This window comes from Neoarius graeffei, chromosome 11, assembly GCF_027579695.1.
Source record: "Neoarius graeffei isolate fNeoGra1 chromosome 11, fNeoGra1.pri, whole genome shotgun sequence".
In the NCBI taxonomy this organism is placed as follows: Eukaryota; Metazoa; Chordata; class Actinopteri; order Siluriformes; family Ariidae; genus Neoarius; species Neoarius graeffei.
In genome coordinates this window covers 56,032,924-56,051,970 of record NC_083579.1, presented here as the reverse complement: position 1 = coordinate 56,051,970, position 19,047 = coordinate 56,032,924, and the positions used below count along the sequence as shown (strand labels likewise).

Sequence of the window (19,047 nt, the reverse complement as noted above, 5' to 3'; positions counted from 1 at the left end):
TATTTACTTATCAGAGATATACTTAATAAAGTTATACATAAGTATGCTTGGCTTATACTGAAAAGTATATAGAAAAGTCTAAGTATATTAAGCTTATACTTAAACTTTTGATCAAGATATACTTAACAAAAGTGTAATAAAGTATTAAAATATTTGTACCTTATGTTTACGTGTACTTGCCCTGTAGTTGTGCCTATCCTTTTGATAGTAGCCTATAAAATACTTCTTTTTCACACATATTGGCTTCTTTGTGATATACGGCAGCATGTTTTAAATCCCATTTTTTAAACCTACCGTACATGTACCATAAGTTTGTGGTCAGCTCTGGGGTGGAATACTAATAGTATATTTCCAGTATACTACAAAGTATACTTTAGTAAACTAAAAAGTGGACTAGACGTATAAAGCAAGCAAACCAATAGTATATTTCCAGTATACTATGAAGTATGCTTTTGTAAACTAAAGAGTGGATGACAAGTATAGAACTAGTAAACTATTAGTATATAAGTTTACTTGTGGTATACTTGCAGTACAAAATAAAAAAAATACTAGTTGTATACTCAGAATTTACTTCTCTTAGACTTAAAGTATACTTTTTATAAACTAAAAGTGGGCCAATTTAGTCCCAAGAAATATTAGATTAGTTTACTTACAAGTATACTGTAAGTACATTGATATCAGTATACTTGGTACACAAAAGTATACTTAAGGAAATATACTTTAACTTTACTTAAGTATACTTCATAAAATGAACTTGAAGTATACTGCTTTTTGATAAGGGAAGTGGGACAAAGTCTCCAGAAGAACTGTGGCTGGTTCTGTAAGATGCTCAGTAAAACTTAGATCTAATATCCATATAAATCTACAAATAAAATTGTACCTGAGACTACTTAAAAAAAAAGTCATCACCCCAAATAAGAGATGAGTTACAGGCAATAATTGCATATATTTAAAGGGCATGTCATCAGTGGTACTGGTAGGCTTTAGCTTATTTTTAAAGTAATTGGCTTATTTATATAGTTATATAGTTATACCTTCTATATAGGTATATTTTGTTTGTACTGTATAGAGTATTTATAAGGAAACAGATGCAAATAATTTTATTTATTTGCAAATATTTTATTTATTTATTATAAACCTTATCTAAATAAATGTCAGGTACTGCATAATACCAACCAAGATGGCGGCACATTCACATTGCGAGGCTTGGCGTCTTACCAGTTTTTGCGATATAGTATTCATTTACATGTTTATCTCCTTATCTGTAAATAATTCTGGTTAGATACTAACTGCATTTCATTGGCTCTGTACCTGTACATTTCATAATGACAAAGTTGAATCTAATCTAAAAAAAATACAATGTAATGTAATGAGTGGTTTCAGGTTGTTATCTAGTCTTACAAGCCAGACCTCTAGCATTCACTATAGTCTGGTACATTTCTTCAAAAAATGTAGCCAAGAACCACCTACTTTGACAGAAAATGGCAATTTGATTAACATGGCAGATCACAAATCTTAAAAACAGGATTCTGTGAACAATTTTTCAAAACTATGACTTTATCATGCTCCAAAACAGTCACTGTGTCATGGAGTCTGCATTCCCACTGGAAACCAGTGCACTAACTTCATAAACATGTGGAGACACAGAGCCAGTCAGATTGCAACCTTCAGTATTCTGATGTTGTTGCCAGAAAAGTGTCCCCATGGGTGGAGTGTCTGAGGTTAACACAAGTAGTTTTCAGACTTTTAATTATCTCTGCTCTTATTAAATGTTTATGACATACGTATGCGTTTCATGAACTCCTGAACTCTGTTTTACATAATCTTTATTATCATGTTTCAGTGTGTTCTCCTTCCATTAGAGCATCTTATAACCACTGGCCTTAATTGTACCATAATTCCTTAATCCAGACACTATTCTACTTGATTTTATATGTTTTCATGGCTGAGTCTCTTATCTTTGTTTTGCATTCTCAGATTACTGTGTGGTCAGTAGACACTTCTATCGACAGCAACTTTTTTGTTACTGTGTGCTTGTTTTCAGAGCGGCGCTTGCACACACTGGGCCTACTGAAGGATCATCCTAATGAAGTGCAGTACTTCTGGCCTGGCATGTATGTAGGTCTTGTGCAGGATGACCACATGCCTTTCCTTAGCAGAGGTAATGTCATAATGCTAGTTTCTAATGTTGAAACTACATTATAGAGGAAGACCGATCATCATTAGCATGCCAACATGATTTCATACAGAATTAATTTAAACAGAAAAAAATACAAATAAAATTATGCCTGCTAACTATCTCCATGTTCTCACAGGGGTCCGGGTCCTTCATCTTATCCCCAGCCCATTTCCCTCTGTGTGGCACACCTTTGATGACAATGAGGAGAACTTGGACCGAGCCACGATCCAGAACCTCAACAAGATTTTGCAGGTCTTTGTGCTTGAATACCTCAACATGAAAAGCCAAAATCCACTTACCGAGACATCCTAATGTTCCTTTATCTTCCGTCTACTCAATAACAACCTCAATAAAGCCATTATGAAGTCTTGTTGCCACAAAGCACCACATAAATTAGTGTTCTAGACACCATGGTGTTAGAATTAGGCTTTTCTAGGCTCAATTATGTACAGGGTTAGTCAAAATTATGTTAACACTTAAATGGTAGAAACCATTTATTCACAAAACATACATCATATGTCATCTCATCTCATCTGATTATCTCTAGCCACTTTATCCTTCTACAGGGTCGCAGGCAAGCTGGAGCCTATCCCAGCTGACTACAGGCGAAAGGCGGGGTACACCCTGGACAAGTCGCCAGGTCATCACAGGGCTGACACATAGACACAGACAACCATTCACACTCACATTCACACCGACGGTCAATTTAGAGTCACCAGTTAACCTAACCTGCATGTCTTTGGACTGTGGGGGAAACCGGAGCACACGGAGGAAACCCACGTGGACACGGGGAGAACATGCAAACTCCACACAGAAAGGCCCTCGCTGGCCCCGGGGCTCGAACCCAGGACCTTCTTGCTGTGAGGCGACAGCGCTAACCACTACACCACCGTGCCGCCCCTACATCATATGTGCAAGATGATTTACAGGACGGTCTCAGCCTGTTCACCATCGTGTTCAACACACAAAAACCAGTGAGCAACAGTACCATTTAAAGCCCGGACACACATTTCGCAGGGAATAGATGATACCACAGTCCTTATTCTGTTCTTGAGGTCATTGATATCATGAACTTTCCTGCTATATGCTCGCTCCTTCACCATACCCCATAACCAGAAATCACAGGGCGTCAAATCAGGGGAGTGTGGAGGCCATAGCAATGGTCAACCGCGACCTATCCATCGATCTGGAAATGTGTGGCCGAGATATGGCCCATGGCGCCGTCTGTCTGCAGGAGAAAAATAATCCATTAGTGTTAACATACTTTTGACTAACCCTGTATTTTTATGTCTGGATTTATAACTGTATATTGTACCACAGGACCAAATATGATTACTGAGAGTATTGTAGTACCAGTATAATCAGTATATTTGGAAGCTTTGACATTCTGACTGGTGTACTGTTTGATTATTATTTTTTCAATCAGTTATAAATATTACTGTTGTAAGACCTTGGAAAGAATATATGTTTAAGTTGATCTTTTAATTCTATCATTTACATTACCTTTAAACATCTTAGTCAAATAAATCATATTACAGTCGAAGTGGTGTGGGCCTCAAAACACACACACAGAGTGGGGTCCAAAAGTCTGAGACCATGAGTGAAAATACCTCTATTTTGCATTCTTTTTTAATTTAATACAACAATTTTCATTACAAAGTATATTATTGTCAACAATTTGAGAAAAAAATAGAGTCTTTGAAATGCATGAATTTCAGAGTCTCCACATGTTTTGATTTGTCACCTTTTCACTTTAATGACAGTGTGTACTCAACTCCACAAGTTTGTAAAAAAAAACCCTTATGATCCATTTTAGATCAAATCCACCAGTGTCATCTGAACACATGCTTTAGTAGAAGAGATTAAGCACGAGGAAAATCTGACCTTCTGTAAAAACCAGTTTTGATAATCACAAATGCATTAAAAAGGCAAGAAATTGCACTAATTAACTTTTGACAAGGCACGCCTGTTAATTGAAAAGCATTCCAGGTGACTCCCTCATGAAGCTTGTTAAGCTGGAGCCAATCCCAGCTGACATCAGGCAAGAGGCAAGGTACACCCTGGATGGGTCACCAGTCTATTGCAGGGCCAACACAGATGTTCTCACTCATATACACGCCTTTGGGCAATTGAGAGCAGCCAATTGACCTCATCTGCTTGTCTTTGGACGGTGAGGGAAACCGGAGCACCTGGAGGAAACAGGCAAATTCCACGCAGAAAGGCCCCAGTCAGCCCCAGGGCTCAGACCCAGAACCTTCTTGCTATGAAGCGACAGTGCTAAACACACATAATTTTGAGGGGGGGGGGAATCATATTTGCCATCTTAAAAACATTATGGTCTTAAACACCAGAGTCTTGCTAGAGTTTTTAAACAGTTCTCACAGAGACTATATGGGGAGGCTGAGTGAGGTCACATGCGTCTATCTCCATAGGAGACAATTCCTGGAAACGTTTCCTCCATTCAGAACACAATCATGTAAATAAAATGCAATTATGTGATGCAAATCTCTTTTAAAATGCATTATAGGGTGTACTGTGAATGCTGGAATTGCAGATTCCTTCGTGTGCCAGACACAGTATTTGGGTAGCCTCCAGAAATGAGTTCTATTAATATTATAAAGATCTTGTACTTAGTGTTTACTTTATCAGCCTATTTTGTGGTTGGACTTTGTTGTCCAGGAAGCATAAGAAAACAGGAACTATGATCAGGCATCAGTCACACATTCCTTCATGCTACAGTCTGAAGACTTCTTTCAGCTGACAATCCCATGGTTCATTACACTGATCTGCCATAAAATCTACTACCACTCCATCCTCATTAACTACAACAGAAAACTTTATTACAGTTTGGGGCTATTTCCAACAGCCATTAAGCAAATATAATGCATCGCCTTTGTATGGGCTAAAAATAATTACACACAGAATCTCACATAATCTGCATTTTTTTACTTGAATGTATAATATTTTAATATGGTAATTTGACTGATTGTTATTACATGTTACTGTAATGAATAGTATTATATGTTTCATATCATTCCATAAAAATAGAGAATATACTTAGATATCTTTAAAAAATAATTCAGGCTTCATACTAGTGTGAGATTTTAATGAATTCACACTGGTCTTTTGTGTCCAAAGTGCCAGAACTGAAATATGATTGCCTGTGCACCTGTCCTGCATGTAACGGCTGTTACTGTGAATTGCTTTGGCATGTTATTGGTTTGATAAAAGTGTGTTGAAGTGGCACTTAATTTATAAAACAAATATTAGACAGGGTGGCACGGTGGTGTAGTGGTTAGCGCTGTCACCTCACAGCAAGAAGGTCCTGGGTTCGAGCCCCGTGGCCGGTGAGGGCCTTTCTGTGCGGAGTTTGCATGTTCTCCCCGTGTCCGTGTGGGTTTCCTCCAGGTGCTCCGGTTTCCCCCACAGTCCAAAGACATGCAGGTTAGGTTAACTGGTGACTCTAAATTGACCGTAGGTGTGAGTGTGAATGTTTGTCTGTGTCTATGTGTCAGCCCTGTGATGACCTGGCGACTTGTCCAGGGTGTACCCCGCCTTTCGCCCGTAGTCAGCTGGGATATGCTCCAGCTTGCCTGCGACCCTGTAGAACAGGATAAAGCGGCTAGAGATAATGAGATGAGATGAGAAATATTAGACAAAATTATACTGTATGATATCTGTGATTGTTATTGCCACACTCTATCTCACTGGCACACAGAGATACATACATCTCAGTTTTGCTAATAATCATCATAACACCATCCTCACTTACGTATAGTTAAAAAACATTTAACTACTTTATTAAAGTAGGCCTCTAGCAAGCCTTACTGTAAATGCTCATTCTTGTTCATCTTTGATGTGATTGAAAGTCAGGTATTCTCCACTGTTATTACAATAATGATTTGACTTCACAAGTTCCTGCCAAGACCAGTCATTTCCTAATTCTTAATGCTTTTGCGTGCAATGTATGAAAAATAAACTGTGATTATGTTATTATGCAATTATCTGATGCTTGAATTCTTAGAGGCATGTTGTACCTTACCTACATTTGACAAGCTCATTTGTGGTCTTAAATATTTTTCTTTTACAAAAATGATCAAAATGTTATTGTAGTGAAACTGCCTGCTTTTTCGTACCTGATATTAATTTTAATAGACTTCCCATTTGGAAAGTAAGAATTACTAGTATTGTATAATAATACACAACTGATGCACTATTAGTGACTGACAGTAGTGCAATGTTAAACACAGGGGAAGAGTCATAGTGTCTTGGTTTAACCTCACACAACTCAGTGGTGGGTCCACAGTCACATTCCTCTCTCTTGTATGTACTCTTCTGATTAGTTTCACTATATTCCCTGAATAATTTAAGGTAGATGTTGAATAATATGCTTTGAGTAAGTCAATGGAAACTCAGCTGGAAATGTAAAATTTAAGGGGTGAACAATCAACCTTGCATTAATGACTTTGCCTTCTACCAATAAACTAATTGCCAGAGGCAACGGGTAATTATATAGTCCTTCAATTCCAATGTTTTATTGCTCATGATCTGTGGGAAAGTGTAATTACAGGTGCAGTAAAATTTACTTTCCAGCTGTTAGGCAGGAGTGTGTGATTTTCTGATAAAACACGAGGCGAGATGATAAGAAGGCATATTAAGGCATATTCCAAATGGTTCTTATGGCTCAGTTTGTATGAAATACAGCTCCAAAAAAAGAAGAACAGAAAAACAGTTAATATTGTGGCAACATGATGGTGTAGTGGTTAGTACTGTCGCCTCACAGCAAGAAGGTCCTGGGTTCGAGCCCAGTGGCTGATGAAGGGCGTTTCTGTGTGGAGTTTACATGTTCTCTGTGAGGGTTTCCCCCACAGTCCAAAGACATGCAGGTTAGACTAATTGGTGGCTCTAAATTGACCGTAGGTGTGAGTGTGAATGGTTGTTTGTCTCTATGTGTTAGCCCTGCAGTGACCTGGCGACTTGTCCAGAGTGTACCCCACCTCTCAGCTGGGATAGGCTCCAGCTTGCCTGTGACCCTGCACAGGATAAGCTGTTACAGATAAGGGATGGATGGATAGTTAATATTGTACTCATGTGTGCATGTATAAACTTCAGAGGGCAGCAGTGTGTTGGAATACTAACCAGCAGGTTTAATCTTTACCTCATTGTACAAAAGAAATATACTTTTACTGCAGTCAGTAAGGATTTGGTGGCTTCTTCAAATAAATGCAACCATGTGGTGAGCCACAGCTTTGACATCTCATCTCATCTCATCTCATCTCATCTCATCTCATCTCATCTCATCTCATCTCATCTCATTATCTCTAGCCGCTTTGTCCTGTTCTACTGCTACAGGAAAATAATGACATGGCATGGTGGTGTGATGTGTTACCAGCCCACTTGATGAAGTTGCTATAACAGCACTTTTTTATTTCTCTTGAAGTTAATTAGACAGTGTCTGCTTTTCCAATATTTAATCACAGACACTTAAGAGACTAACAGGTGTCTAAGTGCAGAAAGCTACACCCCAATGTGTTTGCTCCATCAGTACATTACAGTATATTTGCAGCTTTGATCAGGATGGTCTGCTTTCCCCCATGGTTATTCAATCTCCTCATAGCAAGCTGAATGATATGCAATAATTCACATGAACTGTGCCTTTCAGGGCCACCTGTGCAGTATCACTGCTGTTTCTCTTTCTGGCTTAGGCTGCTTTGCTGTACTTTTTTTTATTTATTCTTTTTTTTATTTCAATACTGTGGCCCTGTGTATTTTATACATATTATTAAGAAACAAATGTATTGTGCTATACACCAATCAGCCATAACATTAGGACCACTGACAGGTGAAGTGAATAACATTGATTATCTCATTACAATGGCACCTGTCAAGGGGAAGGATTATTAGGCAGCAGGAGAACAGTCAGTTCTCAAAGTTGATGTTTTGGAAGCAGAAAAAATGGGCAAGCGTAAGGATATGAGCGACTTTGACAAGGCCCAAATTATGATGGCTAGATGACTGGGTTTGAGCATCTCCAAAATGGCTCAACCTTGTGGGGTATTCCCAGTATGCGGTAGTTAGCACCTACCAAATGTGGTCCAAGGAAGGACAAACGGTGAACCAACGACAGGGCCATTGATTCACATGGAGCACGAAGGCTAGCCCATATGGCCTAATCCCACAGAAGAGCTCCTGTAGCACAAACTGCTGAAAAAGTTATCCATCCATCCATCCATCCATTATCTGTAGCCACTTATCCTGTTCTACAGGGTCGCAGGCAAGCTGGAGCCTATCCCAGCTGACTATGAGCGAAAGGTGGGGTACACCCTGGACAAGTCACCAGGTTATCGCAGGGCTGACACAGACACAAACAACCATTCACACGCACGGTCAATTTATAGCCACCAATTAGCCTCACCTGCATGTCTTTGGACTGTGGGAGAAACCGGAGCACACCCACGCAGACACGGGGAGAACATGCAAACTCCACACAGAAAGGCCCTTGCTCGCACCCAGGACCTTCTTGCTGTAAGGTGGCAGTGCTAACCACTACACGTCAAGTCAAGTCAAGTTTGTTTGTATAGCGCTTTTAACAATAGACATTGTCCCAAAGCAGCTTTACAGAATCTGAATGACCCAAGATATGAGCCAATTTTATCCCTAATCTGTCCCTAATGAGCAAGCCTGTGGCGACGGTGGCAAGGAAAAACTCCCCCAGACTACACGAGGAAGAAACCTCGAGAGGAACCAGACCCAAAAGGGAACCCATCCTCACCTGGACAGCAACAGACAACATGATTATAACATGAACACTACGGGTACACCACCTGCTGAAAAAAGTTAATGCTGGCTAAAATAGAAAGGTGTCAGTGTTAAGTTTTTCAGCAGTTTCTTCTTCTACTTTGCTTGTGTGTATAGTTGGTTGGCCTAATTTGATTATTTAAACAAACAAACAAACAAACAGGGGAAAAAAGATATTTCTTAGTTGCTGAGGTTAAAGCTATTAGTTTTAGCATTATAAGTTAATGCTGATACAGAAGTGTTAGGGCACTCTATCAAGGTGAGGATACTTAATTCTAGTGTTCTAGGTTATTTATCAATCATGAATTAATGAGCTAGTGAAATAACTAAAAATGACATTAGGAAGTAGTATAGTTATCTCATCTCATTATCTCTAGCCGCTTTATCCTGTTCTACAGGGTCGCAGGCAAGCTGGAGCCTATCCCAGCTGACTACGGGCGAAAGGCGGGGTACACCCTGGACAAGTCGCCAGGTCATCACAGGGCTGACACATAGACACAGACAACCATTCACACTCACATTCACACCTACGGTCAATTTAGAGTCACCAGTTAACCTAACCTGCATGTCTTTGGACTGTGGGAGAAACCGGAGCACCCGGAGGAAACCCACGTGGAGAACATGCAAACTCCGCACAGAAAGGCCCTCGCCGGCTGCTGGGCTCGAACCCAGGACCTTCTTGCTGTGAGGCGACAGTGCTAACCACTACACCACCATACCGCCAAGTAGTATAGTTGTTTTAGAATATTTTAGTCACCTTGTATTTATTTGTGCGTGTGTGTGGACAACATAAAGATCCGAAATATCTCATTATCTCTAGCCACTTTATCCTGTTCTACAGGGTCGCAGGCAAGCTGGAGCCTATCCCAGCTGACTACGGGTGAAAGGCGGGGTACACCCTGGACAAGTCGCCAGGTCATCACAGGGCTGACACATAGACACAGACAACCATTCACACTCACATTCACACCTACGGTCAATTTAGAGTCACCAGTTAACCTAACCTGCATGCCTTTGGACTGTGGGGGAAACCGGAGCACCCGGAGGAAACCCACACGGACACGGGGAGAACATGCAAACTCCACACAGAAAGGCCTTCGCCGGCCGCTGGGCTCGAACCCAGGACCTTCTTGCTGTGAGGCGACAGTGCTAACCACTACACACCGTACCGCCAAGTAGTATAGTTGTTTTAGAATATTTTAGTCACCTTGTATTTATTTGTGCGTGTGTGTGTGGACAACATAAAGATCCGAAATATTTCATTGTGATTTGATTAACCGTGTGTGTGTGTGTGTGTGTGTGTGTGCGCACCAAGGCCCCGCCCCCTCCAGTCTCTGCTTGAGCTACTTGTTGCTGATTGGCTCCCTCTCTGTCATTTAATCTGTTCCACTGCTTTTCTGGAGTGACTCTCCTAACCTCGCTATTTCAGCTGCTCAGTGAGTGAGAACGCAGTGTTCAAAGTGTAAAGTGGAATAATTTCCGACTTTGTAGAACGATGGAAGAATGATTACAGTGTGTAGCGAGAGTCTCAAACTGTTGCGGCAGCCGGCGTTTATTTAAAACTTTTATTGCCTGGTAGCTCTTTTAAGTGCGAAACCATGGAACCAATAACCAAGTGGACACCTAAGCAAGTAGTGGAGTGGATGAGAGGTGAGTACTGTATATATATATATATATATATATATATATATATATATATATATATATATATATATATATATAGGTTGGACATTTAAGATATAATATATATGAGTGGATGAGAGGTGAGTACTGTGTGCGTGTATGTGTATATATATATATAGGTTGGACATTTAAGATATATTTGTCTTCCAGTGTCACGTTGCCATAATAATAATAATAATAAAGTCTCTTGTCATCCGCTGTCTGGTTTCTGCTGCGTTTGTTGACCTGCGGTTTCGTTGAAACTCGGCAGCGCGCGCGTCATTCAGCACCGCGCTGAACCCGTTTCCCTTTACAGCTTACCCGAATTTCTCCATGTGACCACTGACATAGTTTCTGAGAGGCTTTCATTCAGTCTCACTGACCCGTTAAGAACTCATCACTTGTTCCTGCTGTTTAACCTGTTCAACAAGTTAAGGTTCCGGGTTACAGGGTTGTAGGTTCGAGTCCCTGCATCGCCAAGCTGTTCCTGGTGAAGCCTCTAATACTGTATGAATAGCCTAAAGAGATAGGAGAAGTGTGTTACAACTGATATAAAGTTGTTTGCTTGCTTTTCACTAGGATTATAACAGAGCTGTTAAAGTTTTGTCTCAGTGACTAAAAAGCTGGAAATTGCAACAAGTCCCAGACTTGCCACTGAGCCGCTGTTGGGCTCAGAGGATCAGTTTTTACCCCATGCTGATGGTGCAGGTGCATAGATCAGGTAGCACTGTGTTATTTAAATGGCAAGACTAAGCCAACCAGTTAATTCGCCATCATCTTGTGTGCTTAAGTGGCGCTTAGGGCCAACACAAAAGACTCTCCTGGCAAGTAATTGTAGTTCTTCTTCAGACTTAAGATTTCCCCAGTTCCTTTGCTTCCTTCATTATTGTTCTTCTCCATGTCTCCTTTGGTCTTCTCTTACCGCTGTCAGGAGTCTACATTGCTGCTGTTCTGCTGATGTTATTTCGGTGTTTTTTGAGACATGTCCAAACCATTTCCATCTTCTCCTAGTTAGTTAATTACAAAACTTACACTACCGTTCAAAAGTTTGGGGTCACTTTGAAATTTCTTTATTTTTGAACGAAAAGCACTGTTCTTTTCAATGAAGATCACTTTAAACTAATCAGAAATGCACTCTATACATTGCTAATGTGGCAAATGACTATTCTAGCTAAATTCTACTAAATGTCTGGTTTTTGGTGCAATATCTCCATAGGTGTATAGAGGCCCATTTCCAGCAACTCTCACTCCAGTGTTCTAATGGTACAATGTGTTTGCTCATTGCCTCAGAAGGCTAATGGATGATTAGAAAACCCTTGTACAATCATGTTAGCACAGCTGAAAACAGTTGAGCTCTTTAGAGAAGCTATAAAACTGACCTTCCTTTGAGCAGATTGAGTTTCTGGAGCATCACATTTGTGGGGTCGATTAACTGCTCAAAATGGCCAGAAAAATGTCTTGACTATATTTTGTATTCATTTTACGGTGGTAAATAAAAGTGTGACTTTTCATGGAAAACACAAAATTGTCTGGGTGACCCCAAACTTTTGAACGGTAGTGTAATTCGTAAGGTTTTGCCTTTTCTGTACACCACAAATACATATAAAATGTGGGAGTCAAGTACGAGACAGTGTCAGCAGTTGTATAGCACCACATGTCGGGGTGTTAGTAAAGTCTGAAATCTTTTTTTTTTCTTTCTTCGACACTATGGAAACATATCTTACTGTTTACTATTTAAATAATTCCCATAGTTCACATTACAGTTTGGCTCTTAGGCATCTCAGCTTTATGTTTGGATTGTGTTATAGCCTATTTGTATTAACTGATATGGATAAAAGTTCTGTTGAATAAGTAACTGAATTTGGCTGAGACTACCCCAAATGTCTTCAGCAAACAGGCAGTTACCTCACCCTGAAAACAAACAGCATCCCCCTTCAAGCATGTTATTGCTTGGAGTCTGCTGAAGTTTACAAAGCCAACATGCATAATTTCATGTCTACACTGTTGAACAATACTGCTTAAGCCTGTAAGCATGGTCTGATCTCCTGATAATTGATTATTTGTTTATGCAGAGTTATCATTGAGGCAGGTTACATAAAGCATTGCCTAATGCAGGTTAAATTGTATGTTTTGGCTGTTACATTGGTCTTTATGCTTCTACACATACACACATTTCCAGCTGGGGTTTATGTCAGTTGTTTCTTAATACAGTTTAGGCTGTTCAGGGAACATTCCACTGAAAACTGGACTGATTATTTTCACACATACGTTTTCTGCTTCATTTTTCCGACTACTTGTTCAACTCCCAAATAAATGATGAGGGAGCCTTTCATTCCTTTTTATGTCCGTGGCATTTCAAACATCCAGAGCTCTTGGACTATTGTAAACGTGCTGCTGAATGAGTTACACCAGGATATAAGACGAGTGCCATATCATCATATGCAATAATTAGGCATTCAGAGTAAGTGAAAAACAGTAGCATTAGCTTTCACCATTATCCTAGGAAAGTAATAAAAGTGCATTTTCTCATTTATGATCGTTACCTCTTTCTGTATTTGCAGAGGTGGCTTGTATAAATCTGTCTCTTAGCCTATAAAATACAATATTTTGCCTGTTTATAGGTTTGGGTTTGTCCAGTATTATTCCCAGCCAAATGTTTGACCTGTTACCCGCCCGTGGCCTAGAAGTAGCGTTGGATCATGGGAAACTCCGCTGGTTTATTTTTAAGGACCTGGCACTTGATGAGATGGCTGCTGTGCCAGTAAACTGCATCTGGAGGTCATGCTTGAAAACAATGCAGGTTTTAATACACACTCTGTGACTCACAGGACTGGTTTAGTTACCTGATGGTTTCGGCTAGCACAGTTTACTTTAATGTGATGACACAAAATTGTGTATTATATAAAAATTGTGAAAGTGAGAGCCTTGAAAGCCTTGCCTGCTAGACAAATAGTTAACTCAAGAGGATTTAGGTTAAATCTGCTTCTAGAGAGACCGGTCTTTTTAGCCGATGGCCTCTGTATTCCTCCTCCAAAAAGTCACAGTTTGAAAGCCTAAATCAGAGACTCTTAATGAGAGTCATGTTTCCCTGATTGAGCTATCTATGTGTAAGACATGGTATGACTGTAACTGTATCTATCCATTCATGCATAAAGCCTGGTATTTCATCACAAGTTCCTCATGACTGAATGTGTGAAATGGGAAGAGTCTGAAAGGCATGACTAATTTAACTGAAAGTTTGAGGAGTCAATATTTAACAGTGAAAGCTAGTCCATCTCCACATGGAATGACTTGAATTAACAGCATTCTTTCTGTATGTAGTCCCCTTCAATCTGAAAGTAACTCCCTGAAACAATTTCTCAGTTGTTTTGCCACTAATATTATATGGACACAAGTGTTTTACTGGGAAATACACCACTCGTAGTTTTCATATGAGCTACATCTGGGACATGGAGAAGCAAAACCGTGAAATAAATTCCTAAATGTTACTCGTGAGGGAATCAATGAATTTTTACTTTTTGTTTACGAATGTGTCTATATCTCATCTCATCTCATTATCCCTAGCCGCTTTATCCTGTTCTACAGGATCGCAGGCAAGCTGGAGCCTATCCCAGCTGACTACAGGCGAAAGGCGGGATACACCCTGGACAAGTCGCCAGGTCATCACAGGGCTGACACAGACAACCATTCACACTCACATTCACACCTACGGTCAATTTAGAGTCACCAGTTAACCTAACCTGCATGTCTTTGGACTGTGGGGGAAACCGGAGCACCCGGAGGAAACCCACGCGGACACGGGGAGAACATGCAAACTCCACAAAGAAAGGCCCTCGCCGGCCACGGGGCTCGAACCTGGACCTTCTTGCTGTGAGGCAACAGCGCTAACCACTACACCACCGTGCCGCCCACTTTGAGTGGTATATTAGATATATTCCATTCAGCTAGCATGATATTAAATGAGTCAAAGACGAGTTCAGTATCATGCTAGCTGAATGGAATACATCTGATAGACCATGAAAAAAAGACAGCTATTATTATTATTATTATTAGGGAGGCACGGTAGTGTAGTGGTTAGCGCTGTCACCTCACAGCAAGAAGGCCCGGGTTCAAGCCCTGTGGCCGACGAGGGCCTTTCTGTGCGGAGTTTGCATGTTGTCCACGTGGGTTTCCTCCGGGTGCTCTGGTTTCCCCCAAAGACATGCAGGTTAGGTTAACTGGTGGCTCTAAATTGACCGTAGGTGTGAATGTGAGTGTGAATGGTTGTCTGTGTCTATGTGTCAACCCTGTGATGACCTGGCGACTTGTCCAGGGTGTACCCCGCGGGAGTCCCGCGGGACCCGCCGCAAAGCAGTGCGGCGGGGGACAAATTTTGAAAGCTCATTGCGGCGCGGGACAAATTTTGAAAGCTCATTGCGGGCGCGGGCAGGACCGGAAGTGCACATACGCTGGCGGGAGCGCACATATGCGGCGTGGGTGGGAGCGGTGATAAGCTGCAGTCCCGCTAACTAAAAACGTGTTTGAAATAAAATTTATAAATTATTAATTTATGTCTATCATATATAATTTGTGCTGGATATTTTATTTGGTATTAATAAAAACATTTTAAAATGCCTAAATTTGCAGAGAGAGTCAGATTGCCAGAGGAATGGCATCTTAAATTTGCCATTGATCACCCTAACGGGAAATCCTTTGATCACTCTAATGACTCGCAGTTCACACCCAGCTAGCAAGAGAACCATGAGTGAAATGATTTACTGTTTGCGTTAGTCTACAACTCTAATCAGAGAGACAGGTTACACAGTGCCAGTAGGCTTGATTCAATGCTATCCCAGAAATCCTTCCTGTAATATGCAAATTTGGCTGTCCAATCAGAGGTGGCCAAATTTGCATATTACAGGAAGGATTTCTGGGATAGCATTGAGTCAAGCCTACCGTCACTGTGTAACCTGTCTCTCTGATTAGAGTTGTAGACTAACTCAAGCAGTAAATCAATTCACTTCTCTTACTAGCTCTACTTTGCAATTAAAAAAAAGCACCATTGGTACAAAGCAAGCCCATTCACTTTTTTATGCTGATCAGAGAATTACAATGGTTTCTCATGTGATAAAAATGTGTGATTCGCGATTAAATATTTTAATTGCTTGACAGCACTAATTATTATTATTAGAGACACTACATGTTGAATTCAGAAACAAGGTAAATAATAACGAACGTGAGCTGTAGATATTTATGCTCAAATCCACTCAAAGTAGGGGGCGGGGCACCATCACACTGTGTCAAGACAAGAACTTTCCTGAGAAATAACGCGAACGTCTGCATCATGCGGAATTTGCGGGCGGGAGCGGGACAAAATATGGCAGGCGCGGGCGGGAGCGGGACTGAAAATCATAATTTTTTTGTGGGCGCGGGCGGGAGCGGGACTGAAAATCATAATTCTTTGCGGGCGCGGGCGGGAGCGGGACTGCACAATGCGGGCGCGGGCAGGAGCGGGACTGAAAAATCTGACCCGCGCAGACCTCTATACCCCGCCTTTCGCCCGTAGTCAGCTGGGATAGGCTCCAGCTTGCCTGTGACCCTGTAGAAGGATAAAGCGGCTAGAGATAATGAGATGAGATTATTAGTGTGAGGCAAGCACACTGTTCTTCTTAAGTTTACTTATTCTGCCTTATTCCGACACGTTTTTTGGATCCACGACTCCTCCTAGGGTGTTCGAGATAGAGACACCGTTCCAACTCTGAGACGTCTGGCCGAAATGGTGTAGTGTGCTTGTATACAGCTTTTGGATCAATGTGCCCGTTCTCTTGTTCTTGTCGTTTTTCTTTTGCTTTTTTCCCATAGAGAATGAATGGGGCGCATGAATCGAATCGTCCTACTCGGACACGCTCCATCACAGATGCACCAAACCTCATGTGATACTTCAGGCCAACTCCCCCGACACGTACATGCAATCGGTTCTGACCCGCACTCATATTTTTCCTTTCTTTTTGCTCATCCCTTTTTCCTCCATAGGCTTGCATTGATTTTTGGCCCCATTGAAAATGAATGGTGTTTCAGGAGAAAAACTTTCACTCTCCATCAATTTTTTTAACCAAGTGACCAAACTTCAAGAAACTTCACTTGATGCCACGGGCCAAGTCCCCGCACAGATCCATCCCCTCATCTGAGACCTGCACTCGTCTTTTCCTTGGTTTTCACGCATCTCTTTTTACCTCCATAGGCTTCCATTGATTTTTGGCCCCATTCAAATGAATGGAGTTTTGCTCAGTAACACTTCACCACACATCCACCAAACTTCATATACTGTAGCACCTCAGACCAAATCACCCATCACACACACGATATCGGTTCTGACCCGTACTCGTCTTTGTCTTGCCTTTCATCCGTCCATTTTTTCTCCATTTTGCCGCTAATCAATGGAAGCTTAACTGAGTCATTCCTCCCTTCCCCCATAGGTGATGATGCATTTGGCAAGGATCTGCTCATTTGAGACTTTGACAGCAAATCAACTTCAACTCAATGGCCACTTTATTAGGAATACTTACACGCACACATGATAGCAATTAGCATATAAGCATTCACGTGTTACCATGCTAGCTGTTAGCATGTTACCCATTACGATATCATGCCTGCTGTTAGCTTGCGAGTTGTTAGCATGTTCACCATTAGCATGTTGTCATGCGAACTGTTAACATGTTAGGATTAGCATATTAGCATGCAGAGTTCGCATGTTTGCTGTTAGCGAGTTCGCCTGAGCATGTTAGCATGCTAACTGTTAGCATGTTAGCATGTCACCCTCAGCGTGTCAGCATGCTAAAAGTTAACATATTAGCCATTAGCATGTTAGCCTGTTAGCTGTTAGCATGATAGCTGTCAGCATATTAGCCTTAAAGTGTTAGAATTTTAACAAATAGCATGTTAGAATGCTAGCTGTTAGCATGTTATCTATTAGCATCTTAGCATTAACATGTTAACATGCTAACTGTTAGCATGTTAGCATGCTAGTTGTTAGCATGTTGGCATTAGCATGTTGGCATGCTAGCTTTTATCATGCTAGCATGATAGCTGTTTTGCTACAGCTCAGCAAGCACACTGCATTTTCTCTGCGGAAATGCAGTCTAGTTATTATTATTATTATTATTGTACATACTCTCTTCATATCACCATTTTCAAAGGCCAGCGCTAGTTTACCCGCAACTCGGTGCTGTTAGCGCAGCATGTCCAGGTACCTTCCAGCTGACATAGCATTAGCAAAGGCCACTACTAGCTTACCTGTGACTTGGTGCTGTTAGCACAGCAATCCAGTTATCTTCCAGCTGGTGTAGCATTAGCGTTAGCAAAGGCCAATGCTAGCTTACCCGTGACTTGGTGCTGTTAGCACAGCAGTCCAGTTACCTTCCATCTAGTGTAGCAGTAGCATTAGCCGCAATTTGGTGCTGTTAACGTGGCAGTCTAGTTACAGTCCAGCCAGTGTAGTAGTAGTGTTAGTGAAGGCCAACGCTAGCTTACCCACGACTCTGTGTTAGTGCGGCAGTCCAGTTACCTTCCTGCCGGCATAGCAGTAGCATTAGCAAAGGCCAACACTAGCTTACCCATAACTCTGTGCTGTTAGCGCGGCAGTCCAGTTACCTTCTAGCCAGCATAGCAGTAGCATTAGCGAAGGTCAATACTAGCTTACTCGTGACTCTGTGCTGTTAGCGCAGCAGTCCAGGTACCTTCCAGCTGGCGTAGCATTAGCAAAGGCCACTGCTAGCTTACCTGTGACTTGGTGCTGTTAGCACGGCTGTCCAGTTACCTTCCAGCTGGTGTAGTGTTACCAAAGGAAAATGCTAGCTTACCCGTGACTTGGTGCTGTTAGCACAGCAGTCCAGGTACCTTCCGCCCAGTGTAGCAGTAGCATTAGCTGCAATTTGGTGCTGTTAGCGTGGCAGTCTAGTTACCTTCCAGCTGGTGTAGCTGTCATGTTAGCAAAAGCCAATGCTAACTTACCCGTGACTCAGTGCTGTTAGCGCGGCAGTCCAGTTACCTTCCAGCCGGCGTAGCAGTAGCGTTAATAAAGGCCAACACTAGCTTACCCATGACTCTGTGCTTTTAGTGCAGCAGTCCAATTACCTTCCAGCCGGTGTAGCGTTAGCGAAGGCCAACACTAGCTTGCCCGCGACTCAGTGCTGTTAGCGCGGCAGTTCAATTATCTTCCAGCTGGCATAGCAGTAGCGTTAGTGAAGGTCTATACTAGCTTACTCGCGACTCGGTGCTGTTAGCGCAGCAGACTAGTTACCTTCCAGTCGGCGTAGCAGTAGCATTAGCGAAGGCCTGTACTAGCTTACTGGTGTAGATTTAGGTGTAGAGTTAGAGAAGGCCAATGCTAGCGCAGTCAAGCTGAATATTATTATTTTCCCTGTGTAATT

The 19,047-nt window shown here is 41.6% G+C and overlaps 2 protein-coding genes across 2 annotated transcripts in view; both read left to right on the top strand.

Annotated features, from left to right (window-relative positions):
- Positions 1-4,128, top strand: part of qpct (glutaminyl-peptide cyclotransferase) — a 15,461-nt gene extending 11,333 nt beyond the window's left edge. The window contains exons 6-7 of the mRNA XM_060934293.1: positions 2,045-2,161; positions 2,316-4,128. Coding sequence (XP_060790276.1) covers positions 2,045-2,161; positions 2,316-2,491 — 293 coding nt within the window. The 3' untranslated portion in view covers positions 2,492-4,128. The remainder of the gene's footprint in view (positions 1-2,044; positions 2,162-2,315) is intronic.
- Positions 4,129-10,384: 6,256 nt separating this feature from the next.
- Positions 10,385-19,047, top strand: part of LOC132894457 (connector enhancer of kinase suppressor of ras 3-like) — a 90,942-nt gene continuing 82,279 nt past the window's right edge. Inside the window, exon 1 of the mRNA XM_060934290.1 lies at positions 10,385-10,627. Coding sequence (XP_060790273.1) covers positions 10,576-10,627 — 52 coding nt within the window. The 5' untranslated portion in view covers positions 10,385-10,575. The remainder of the gene's footprint in view (positions 10,628-19,047) is intronic.